The 11,858-nt window shown below is 42.5% G+C and overlaps 1 protein-coding gene across 13 annotated transcripts in view; it reads right to left on the bottom strand.

Moving 5' to 3' along the window:
- Positions 1-5,810: 5,810 nt before the first annotated feature.
- Positions 5,811-11,858, bottom strand: part of STX11 (syntaxin 11) — a 44,761-nt gene continuing 38,713 nt past the window's right edge. For 10 of the 13 annotated variants that reach the window (XM_035701023.2, XM_035701032.2, XM_035701034.2 and 7 more), the window contains one exon: positions 5,811-7,809. In XM_035701023.2, the coding sequence (XP_035556916.1) occupies positions 6,941-7,809 (869 nt within the window). In that variant the 3' untranslated portion in view covers positions 5,811-6,940. Of the gene's footprint in view, positions 7,810-8,791; positions 8,868-11,074; positions 11,309-11,858 lie in introns of those variants that run through there. The other 3 variants (XM_035701045.2, XM_025422479.3, XM_035701056.2) reach the window with 2 other exon arrangements.

Below are 11,858 nucleotides of genomic sequence, written 5' to 3'. Positions count from 1 at the left end.
CTGACTCAGGGCTTGATCCCAGGACCCTGAGATCATGACCTGAGTAGAAACAGAGTCCACCACTCAACCAACTGAGCCCCAATACATTTTTTAAAGGTATACACAAAGTCATCCATAACAGAAAGCAGACTGAATATTTCTGTTTCTGCATTTAGACCACAAATATTTGAATACTATGAAGCCAAAGATACCATACAACACACTAAGATCAAAGAATAATTAAGGTGCTATTGTCTGCCCTTAAAAATCAAAATGCAGCCTAGCAGAGGAAGCACAGGTAGCTGGGTGAAGAGAAGGGCAAACTGGCCGGAGGAATGCACTGCACAGATGCACCAGCGCAGCTGAGGGCTGGGTGCTAGAAGCCATGCATTTCTACCCAGGCCCTGGCCGCCCTCCACAATGCAGCGCTGCAGGGACCCGAAGGCAGGCGTGATTTTCTCTCCATTTCTCTCTAACACTTCTCCCTGAACAGAAGTTTTGCATGTTTCATCCCTTCCTGGAATCAGGCTTCTCAGAGCACCTGGACTAACACAGGAGACAAATCCTGGGAAGTTGTCCAGGTAGAGGAACAGCCCACAGGGATGGCAAGAGCTGGAGAAGAATGTGGATGGGACCAACAGTGGGAGGGGTGAGGCTGAAGAAGCTGGTGGGGCTGGAATCCTTAGGCCAACAGCAAGGGGCAACCGTCAGAAGCTAAGCCGACTAAGGACACGAACTGGTGAATGAAGAAACAAAATGCAGCCACATATCCAAGGGAGTATTATTCAGCCATAAAAAGGAAAAAAGTTCTGACACAGGTTACAACATGGATGAACCTTGAGGACATTACGCTAAGGGAAATTATCCAGTCACAAAAGGACAGATACTATATATGACTCCACTTACATGAGGCACATAGAGTAGTCGACTCATGGAGACAGAAGATAGAAGGGTTGTTGCCAGGGGCTGAGAGGAGGGGGCAATGGGGACATGTTGTGTAATGGGTACAAAGTTTCAATTTTGCCCGATGAGGAGAGTTCTGGAGATTGGGGGCACAACAACAACTTCATACTACTGAATTGGATACTTTAAAATGATTAAAAGGGTAAATATTATGCTATATATACTTTACCACAATTAAAAAATAATCCCAGCATAGCATAGTAATGACAAAAAGAAAGAAGAAAGAAAAGAAAGAAAGAAAGAAAGAAAGAAAGAAAGAAAGAAAGAAAGAAAGAAAGAAAGAAGAAAGAAAAAAGAAAAAGCGCTATGACTGTAATATAGAAATTGAATTAAGGCGGCAAAACTAGAAACCAGAGACTAGTTAGAAGCTCCTAAAGTAACTGAGGCAGGAAGGGATGATTGTCTGGCCTGGGCAGGTGGCCATGTGTGTAAGAGAAGTATGTGAATTCCAGGGGAGGCAAAGTGGGACAGAGACAGGGGCTGCAGCAGGGTGCCGGTTTGGTCTGTGGGGTAGAAAGTGATGGATGGTGTCACCTGCAGGATAGGATGAGCAGGAGGCACTGGGTACAGGGAAGATGGCAGGGACCCTAGCATTAGAAGCTCTGGTGGGACATCTAACTACAAATGTTTGCTGGTGGTTGGATGTACAGACTTCAGCCTCAGTTGAAAAATCAGGGCTGTAGGTACAGATCTGGAAACCATTAGCGTTTAGAAAGGTGGCATCTGAAAACTTCAGAGTGAAAGAAATAGCTCAGGGAAGTTGGCCTTGGATGAAGACTTCACAATGAAGGCTGGGAAGAGGGAGAGACACCTGTAAAGGAGATGAAGAAGAGGGAGCTAAAGGTAGGAGAAAAAAAATGCAGAGCCAGAAGCCAAGGGAAGAGCTGGTTTTGCTAATGTTACAGAGATCAGTCAAGGAAAATGCATATTCCCTTCATGCAATTTATGCTCCTAGATTGATGACAGTGTGAATGTGCAGAGAGAAGCTTAGCAATATGAGAGTAAGAAACAGACTCACAAATACATAACTTTGTCAACTATTAGAGGACTGCATTCTCAGTTCCCACCTCTTAGAAAAAATGAAACAGTAATACTACTTCACAGGATTACCATGGGGGGGGTGGGAAATGAGATCAAAGCACCCTCTAAACTGACAGGTGTTACACCAGTGGGTTTCATTGTCTACCTGTTGTGAGATGGGATGACTTTTGAGCGAAGTGTGGTCAGATTGAGGGTAGTGCCAGCAGTGTACAGAAGTGGAAGATCAGGGTGAAAAAAACAGCCAGAAAAACTTGCAGATGGACAGCAGTCAGGTTGCAGAATCAGAGCAAGCAAACAAACAGAAACAAGACCATCGGGTGGGAAGGTGTAAAATCCACACACGCAGTAAACAAAACAAAGAAGCAGAGAGGGGATGAGTATAGAACAGCTGTGAGGCACCATCCATCTGCAAGAACACTCAGAAAACAGGCACTACGCCGCAGCCAGTGAGCTTTGATAGGTGTGGATATTGACTCATTCCTTCTTCTTTCCCTGCCTCAGTCCATAACAGATTTATGGTGGCTTAGAACAAATCCCCAGGTGTGAATACAAGATCTGCAGGAGGTAACAGGAAAGGGGAGGGGGAGCATAACTGGAGACCACACTTACAAAGTGTAAAGATCCTGACATAGAAATTTCAAAACAAATGCATTGCATGTGTGTTCCTGTGAAATGGCTCTGAGAGCTTCTCTGTTTGGGAAGCAAATCGAAGTACATGCAAATAGCTGGGCCCATCTGAAAACAGAGAGATAAGGAGACAGATATTAATGTTCATGCTCTGTTATTTGTATCTACTACAGAATATTATGGGATACCTGGATTCAGAGGGAAGGATATGTCTAAAGAGGGGCTGTAAGTAAGACCCTGAATATGTAGAGATAGGTATAGATCAGGAAAAATGGAAGAGGTCAAGAAGTGGCTAAATGATGCTTATAATTAAAATGGGGGTATAAAAATACTTTCAAAATAAATATCAAGAATTAGAGGGGCACCTGTGTGGGTTGCTCAGTCGGTTAAGTGTCCGACTCTTGATCTCAGCTCAGGTCTTGATCACATGGTTGTGAGTTCAAGCCCTGTATCCACGCCCAGCGTGGAGCCTACTTAAAAAAAGAAAAAAAGAATTAGAAAATTATAGTGTTGGGGAGTTGTTTCTAACTTCTTAGTTTTTCGGGTATCACTGGTTTAAAAGCATCCTATGGAGTCTCACCCAGATCATCAGGTCAGAAAGCTTTCTTTCTTACCAGTATATATATATAATCTTCAAAACAAAAGCTTCCAGTATACAAGGCCATCTCATCCTTCCCCTATAACACATGTTGGTAATAAAGATGCTCAATATTTAATGATGGTGAGGTTGCATTCTAGATCCTATTAATTTTGTTTCTAATAGCCCCAATTTATTAATTGCAAGGATTTTCAATTCTGGCTATCAAAAGCAAGTCAACTGTTATTTCTATTGCAATTGGATGTTTCAGACTATCATCCTGATTACAAATGAGTGAACTGCATGCTCTATACCTTGTGTATTTCAGACAAGAGTGGAAATATGTCTGATGGTGGAAAATAGAATGGTGGGATTTATACATAAAATCCAAGACTACAGTTACCATATTTTATTATTTTTAAGCCATACACAATCTTCAGTAGTTTCTTGTCAAGATAGGAATTTATATCGTAGAGCCTGAAAAATATGTGCATGTGACATTCAGTTGTAAAGCACTGGGACTGTTTTTAAATAAATCTGAAACACAGGTGCAAGAAGAACACTGTTTTCTTTGGAAGATGTTATCTTGAAAGGCCATAAACTTACTCCTATGATGTCACAGTTCAAGCACTTGTGAATTATTGATCAGCTTTTTAAAAATTTGAACTCATTCTATCCTGGATACTGATGCATCCTAGGTGAGCATCTCTCTTGTTTCTGATATTTCTGGAGTTGTCACTGCATATAATCTGTGGCCGTGACTGTAAGGTTTGGCATTTAGCTAGTTAGAAAGAGTCACTGCATATGTCAAAATAGCATTAGAAAATGGATTTCCACCTCTAGCCCCTGAAGGATCTATTGTTCTTCATGACTGGTTCTTCCATTCTGTACATTAACTGATATTAGTGGATGAAATTAGTAGCTTTGCCACAAAATTTTCTTCTTGCCCAAGGTCAACTTTCAGAGTTTGCCAAGAGAGCATCGTGGGCTTGTAAAGCCAACTCTATAGCACCTCTTGGTGGCACTGGAGTACGCTTTCCAAAGAGAAAAGCCAGCATTTCACACACTGTCTGGCATGGCAGTCAGAGCCAGGAAGGGCCTCAGGGAAACAGGGCAGGATGTGGGAAAAGCCAACTGATCCCTTCCCTTTAGTCTGCTGTGACCTGGTCTCCAAACTGAACACTTTCTGGGACTTTCTGACTCACAGCTTGGGAAGATCAGAGGAAAATACTTGCCAAATTGAACAGAACAGCTGCTTCCTGTTTAACTGAGCGGAAAATCTAATACTTTTTCAGAACATGTTTGGATATAAAAAGAATAGAAATGCCACAGTGAAAATGTTTGTTGTTGTTGTTGTTGTAGAAAAATAAGCCCTAAAATTCAAAGAAGATAGGTCTTGGTTTCTTTATTCCATTTTATTAAAGACTATCAGCAGAAAAATAAGCATTTGTTTTTCCTCAGAAGTTAATAACTATGAACTTACTAAGTAACAGCTCAGTCTATCAAAAAGCTATGTAATAATAATAATAAACACAGGTGGCCTTTACTTCTTACAGCAACTAGATGAAGTAGGCCTTATTATGTCGATTTTACAGATAAGGAAATTGAGGCACAAACAGGTTAAGTACTGTGCCCAAATCATGCAGCTAGTATGTGGCAGAGTCAGGATTTAAACTGAACAGAGGTCATGAATTGGTGCTCTTAACTACTATGCAACACTCAAGAGAGTTACTAAAAAGCAGGAAGAAAAATTCTTACCTTGTCACAGGCAGCAGTTCACTAGTCTCTTACTAAATTAAAGTTGTCTTTACTTAATTGTCCAATGTGAAATGTGGAAAATTAAAAAATACACAGAGTGTGCAAACTCGTTTACTTTTATAACTGGTTCTAGGCAAAGAAAATGCTCTATGGGTTTAAAGACGTCAAATTCATGAACTCTTCTCTCTCAGGGAAACTAGCTCGTGGTCTATATTCGCAATATCACTTCTGTACAATGAAAGACCTAACAATGGAGCTGTGTGAAGACTTTTTCTTTTTAGGGTAAAGGAATTTGGTTAAAAGTGAAACATATCCATCGGGTTAGCTGAGAAAGAAATTGGGAGAAATCTGAGAGGAGCCAGGTGGAACTTGGCTTCCATAATTCTCATATTTAACCATGAAATTAAAATTAGGTGCAAGGCTAGATTTTCATGGCCACAAACAGGTTCATCAGTGAGTTTCAAAGAGTCCACATGCTCTTCTTTCCACTCCTTTTAAAATCTCACTGTTTGAAGGACTCAAGAACTTTGCTGAGTAAACTTGCTCATTTAGTAAATAATGACTGAAAATGGTTAACAGTTGACTCAGAAGGAAGACAGGAAATACGGTAATTGTGGGTAAGGGCGTCACAAAGTTTGCAAACAAAACCAAATCTCTAAAACCTGATGATTTGTGAACTACTGTAACTAACTCAGGAGAGAAAGCAGGACACCCACAAGTGAATTCTTTTTCATTTTTTCCCCTTCTATTCAGAGTTCCATCCAGATATTGCAGTCTCATGCAGCTAGTAGAAGAATTTTTAAGATTAATAACTGAAAAAGCAAATTAAGGTTTAAATGGTCAAGATATAAATACACAAAGGGGATATTATAATGTAATGTTTATTAGGCTGAATTGAAAAACATGATTATTTTATTTTAAATTACTCCATTTCAGTACATGAAAGGAATGGTCCCACAGTAAAACAAAAGTAGTATTTCCAAGAATGCTATTTTATTATCTCCAGTTCTTTATGCATTTTAGCCTTTAACATCTGTCTCTATCACCATAACCAACACAGAATGGTTCAAAATAGAACCGTGACTATGGAGATGGGAGTGAGATAAACTCAAAACAAGCAAACCAACACCAATGATCAGTAAAAATGTGTTGCTGTTAATATTTATAGACCATAGTTACAAAAGTCCAGTCAAACCAATTGGTCATTATGTACATGTGTTAGTATTAGTCCTTTACATTTATATAATTATGTGCATTTGTATTACATTTATGAAAAATATACAAAACATGGCTGACTGACAATATACTTCAATTTGAATGGTTGCTCAAAACTCAGTGCTTAAAAGTATTTGGAAAAAATCCAAAATATACTGTGATGGGAGATACTAAAAGTGAAAGATATAAGGAAATAATGAGTTTGTTAAATGTGATTTTAGTAAGTAGGGGAGGTGAGCAGATAAAAGGTATACCTCTAGGCAGGAATCTCACAGGACAAGCCAGATGAAGAATCAGACATGGAAGAGGTACGGTTTTCTCCAAGATCAATGTCATGTGAACTTGAACAGAACCGAGGGACTTTCAGGATAAAGTAAATGAATTTAAGTCTTGATAATGCGTTCATACTATCCGCCAATACAGAACCGACTTCCTCCTAGAGTTTTGTTAGGAAGCAAGCCTTGGGCATCTAGCCTACAGCAAGCTTACAGCCTCAGGGTGCCGCGTGCCATATGACCTCGCACAACTCCGGCAGGTGTCTGTCCTCACTGAAGAGACACCGGATGGCATCCGCCACCTTCCCCAACACAAGCTGGGTTGGAATTCTCGCACCTCAGAATGCTTCTTGCTCTAAGGACAGAAGGCCCTAGACTTCTGGGGCAGCTCGCCCCTGTGCAGAGGTCCCCCAAATCCTCCCCGGTGCGCTTCCCGGCCACTCCCGTCAGGGGTGGGGTGGGGTGCGGTGGGGTGCGGCGGGGTGCGGCGGCGGGGGCCCACCGGCTAGTTGAGGCAGGGGCAGCAGAAGCAGCAGAGGGTCCGGCAGGGGTTCTTCCTCGTGTACTGCACGGCCTTGCGCACCTGCACCTTGGCCTGGCCGGTGTAGTCGAGGGTCTTCTGCACGTTGAGCTCGATGACGTTCAAGGTGTCGGCCTGCTCCTCCACCAGCACTGCCATCTGCACAAAGAGCTTGCGCACCTCCTGGATGCGGCTCTCCAGGCGCAGCAGCTCGCGGTGGCGGCTCTCGATCTCGTTGAGGGCCGCCCGCGCCCCCTTCACGTCGGCCAGCAAATTCTCGGAGAACACGTCCCACTTGCCCTGCTCGATCATGTCCTCGATCTGGTCGTCCGAGACGTCCTTGCCCATGATCTCCAGCTGGCGCTGGATGCGGATCTTGCAGTTGTCGCGCTGCTTCACCTCGGCCTGGTTGTAGCCCTGCATGGCGTGCTGGAAGGTGCGCGTGAGCGCGTTGTACTGCGCCCGCGAGATGCGCGCCACCGCCGAGTGGGCGCCGTGCACCTCCTCGGCCTCCTCGCCCCGCGCCTTCAGGGCGCGCAGCTTGCGGTGGATGTTCTCGCTGCGGGCCTTGATGTCCTTGGCAATGGAGCTGGTGTCGTGCTTGATGCTGCTGAGGCGCCGAATGGACGTGAGGAAGCGGGTGTTCTGCTTTCCCAGCCGCTTCACGTCGGTCATCAGCTGCTGGTTTTCCTCCTGGAGGTCCTGGATGTCTCGGTACAAGGACTCCAGGATGTGGTCCGTCTCGAACACGACGTCCTCGTGGGGCGGGTCGAACTCCGCGTCCCTGGCTGGGAACTGCTGGTCATAGCTCTTGGTCAGCTCCAGCATCTCGGCCAGCCGGTCCTTCATCGTGCCTGCAAGGAGAGACCCGGTTAGACGCCTCCGGGAGCCAACTGCGGCGTAAAATAGAGAAACCTGTGCACGCGCTCCCGAGTCTTTGTTCTCTCTTTTTTTTTTTAGGATTTTATTTATTTATTCATGAGAGACACAGAGAGAGAGGGGCAGAGACACAGGCAGAGGGAGAAGCAGGCTCCATGCAGGGAGCCCCACGTGGGACTCAATCCTGGGCCTCCAGGACCACACCCCGGGCTGAAGGCGGCGCTAAACCGCTGGGCCACCAGGGCTGCCCCCGAGTCTTTGTTCTTGGGTGCAGGCAACAATTCTAGGACATTTTGCTTACGAGAAAAGGACTAACGTGACCCAGGGGCGTGAACACAATTGTACTTCACAGCCCATAAGGCATCTGCAGCTCATTGTTACAGGCGCCCGGCACTCCATCAGCAATGTAAAATTTCAGATTGCATCAGGAACCAGTCACTCTTTCTTGCTTTATGCTTTGCAATAATCGCAAATCAAAAGAGGCACATTAAAAGGAAAAAGGAGAAGACAATATTTGGAAGGATAAAAATTTTTAAACGAGGACAAGACTGTGTGGGCCAGCTCTAACTGCTGTGTTTTTGTTTTGTCTATTGCCGCAACTGGTGAGCATGCCCGGTCCCATGCAGTGTCACAGTTCTTAAAACAGTTACCATATATATATCAATCATGGTTTAAAAATTCTTTCTCTCAAAAAGGTTATACAAGTAAAACATGCTTGAAGTTAAACAATGAAATAAAGACAAAAATCTAATGAGGAAGTATAATATTTGGACGTTGAAATTTCCTTGCTCTTCTGTTCATTATCAGTGATACAGACTTCAGTTTGAGTGCCTGTTTTGGGGGTGGGGGGAAATCTGAAAATATATTCTGACGGAAGATATTAAAAGTGAAAGAGATATAAAGTAGTTAAGTGTTTAATGTGATTTTAATAAGTAGGAGAAGTGAGCAGAAACATACCCATCTAGGCAGCAATCACATAGCAGAACCAGATGAAGAGTCAGAAATGAAAGGCGTTCAGTTTTTCCCAAGGTCCCTAGTGGCAAAAAGCATTAACTACTTAAGAAAAATTTTTAATAGAAAAAAAATTTTTAAAGATATTATTTATTTATTTGACAGAGAGAGAGAAAGAAAGCACAAGTACAGGGAGCAGCAGAGGGAGAGGGAGAAGCGGACTCCCGGCTGAGCAGGGAGCCTGACGCAAGGCTCAATTCCAGAACCCTGAGATTATGACCTGACCCGAAGGCAAACACTTAACCGACTGAGCCACCCAAGCACCCCTGGAAAATTTCAATTACACATAACCCTAGTAGCAGTAACAGAACACACTCCATTTAACCATCACACCGTAACAATAGTTGTACTTTTGTTGTTGTTGTTATGCACATGTTGGTATTTTATTCACATCTGAATGCTAAGCACCTTACTTAAATATACAATATTCATTTAAATGCATATGAAGGCTCTCAGATGCTGCCTAACCTCAGTTCCCAAGAAAGAGTCTGAAGCAAATTTTATGGGCCAACATATTATTACTAGTGATATAATCCCAGGGCCACCAAGGTGAGGCAGAAAACGGAAGTGAGGTGGGAAAGAATTGAGACAAGTACTAAGCAGGCTTCAGCGTCACAAGACAACAGTTGCTTAGTCTCACAAGAAGTCACCAGAAAGACCTGGAATAGTCCACAAGGATGAGAAAAAGGGAGTTATTTATTTATTGGTTCCTTCCTGTCTCCTGTCTTGTCAAATTTCATCCAATGGACATTAAAACCTCGGTACACTTTCAGGTTGTGTATTCCACATCCTCAGGGCAGCCACTGGGGAAACCAAGTCCTATGCCCATCGTGACCTGGTGCTTCTCTGAAACCAGACATAAGGGCACCTAAGCCTCTGTGGGTGCAGAGGTCACCCTGGAGCTGTGGCGGCCTCCACCACAGCGGATGTTACGGAGGCCTTGCCAAAGTCTGGTCCTCACAGAAGGCTGAGAAAGATAGCAGTGTTAGGGGATGAGGTGACAGAGGAAGGAGCTGGGCTCTTGGTTCTTCTCTGATCAGACAGCCAAGAACTAGAGGGTAGTTGAGACTCAGCAAATCAGGGAGGAGTATAAACTGGAGGAGTATAAACTGGATCTGGATCAGATGTACACACCGATGAACACAGATACTACTTTTATAGTGGAATTGTGCATCTGTGTATACATTCAGGTGTTATCTGCAATATAGAATTCCCATGTTTTCATCAGGATGGTTCTTTTCTTTTCTTTTCTTTTTTAAGATTTTATTTATTTATTCATGAGAGACACAGAGAGAGGCAGAGACACAGACAGAGGAACAGGTTCCATGCAAGGATGCCCGACGTGGGATTCAATCCCGGGACTCCAGGATCACACCCTGGGCTGAAGGCAGGCGCTAAACCCTGAGCCATCCAGGGATCCCCCGATCAGGGTTGTTCTAATTTGTCTCTACATACGAAGTAAAATAATATTTTCTATGTCCACATTTTTTCCAGGGAAGTGAAAAACTTTCATTTTTAGTAGCATGTATATATGCCAAAATAATGAACATTTTCCCCTTACGCACAAGATTTTGTGGCTAGAAAGATTCTCTTTCTACTACATAATTTGTAGGAAAGAAGGAAAATATAGTAGCACTTAACGGATACTCAATCTATGAGGGATCTTAATCTCAAATTTAAAGCTTCTCTCAAGTTGAAGTAATTAATTTTATTTCACCATGAAATGCTGACAAGTTGGATTTAGTGATAAATGGCAAGTGGTGAAATATTAACCATGGCCTCTCATCTGCTATGATCATTATTTACATAAATTAAGCAGAGGTTTTATTCAAGATGATGATTTTTAACATCCTGCTTAAAATGCCATTTCTGCTCTGGTGACAAGAATCAATACCAGAACCTCTCAATGATAAGGAAGTGACTCTCCTAGAGGCAAGACAGAGCGGCAGAAAAAAAGATCCAGGCTGGACGACAACTATGCCATCCCCCAGCCTGAATTTCCTGATGCCCAAAAATGTTGTCACTTTGAACAAAATCTAAAGGCAAACCACAAATTGGGGGAAACTGCAACATAGGCAGGCAATGGGTTAACAGACTTAATTAATATACCAAAACCTCCTGCCAAAACAAAACTAAACAAAACCACTTGCCCAAAGACAATGAAAAGCCAATTCATATGTGAAGAAAGCTAAATGCTAGAGGAGTAGCTGATACATATCAGGTACTTACTGTAATACCAACTGCTTTCTAGGCACTTGTCATGTGATATCCTCTTTAATCTTCATACAGACTCCATGAAGTAAGTATTGTCATTATCAGAGCTGGTACGTGAGCAGAGGGAGATTAAAGAATTTACCCATGGTTGTCAGGAAGTGAACACTTGGGCCCCAGAGCAGCCCTACTTAGCCACTACACTAAACTTCTTCAATAAATATATAAAAGAGAGTCATGAAGGATTTCACTATTAAACAAGGAAATGCAAATTTAACCACTGCAATTTTTCCTACTACCAAATTGCCAGGATTTAAAAAATAACAATACTGTTTAAAATTGGTGAGGATTCTGAGAACTCTGAAAAAATGCTGGTAGGACAGCAAATTGATAGAATCTTCCTGGAGGGGAGGTGAGCAACATGTATTTTTAAAATGTGTATTTGTTTTGCCCCATGTACATTTATTCTAAAATATATATGCAAATGTGTGTGAAGCCCATTGCTGTAAATAGTTCCATAGTCATGCTGTTTTTACAGAAATTCAGAAATGCTTTAAATGTAAAAAAATGAGGTACTGGCTGCTAAATCATCACAGTTTAGAAGGCTACCGAATGGTAGGAAAGTATAAATACCATCTTAGGTAGAAAAGCTAGGTAAGGAAAAGAGAACATGTAGCGGTACTACACATACATGCTGAAACAAAGACTTGAATAATATACATCAAAATGTTAATAGTTGTTTTCTTTGAATTGTGGAATTATAAATGGTTTTAATTACTTCCTTGTGCTTTTATGTATTTTC

Source organism: Canis lupus, chromosome 1 (assembly GCF_003254725.2).
Source record: "Canis lupus dingo isolate Sandy chromosome 1, ASM325472v2, whole genome shotgun sequence".
Lineage (NCBI taxonomy): Eukaryota > Metazoa > Chordata > Mammalia > Carnivora > Canidae > Canis > Canis lupus.
Note: the sequence above shows the minus strand (reverse complement) of the source record. Positions and strands in the feature narration are given on the sequence as shown.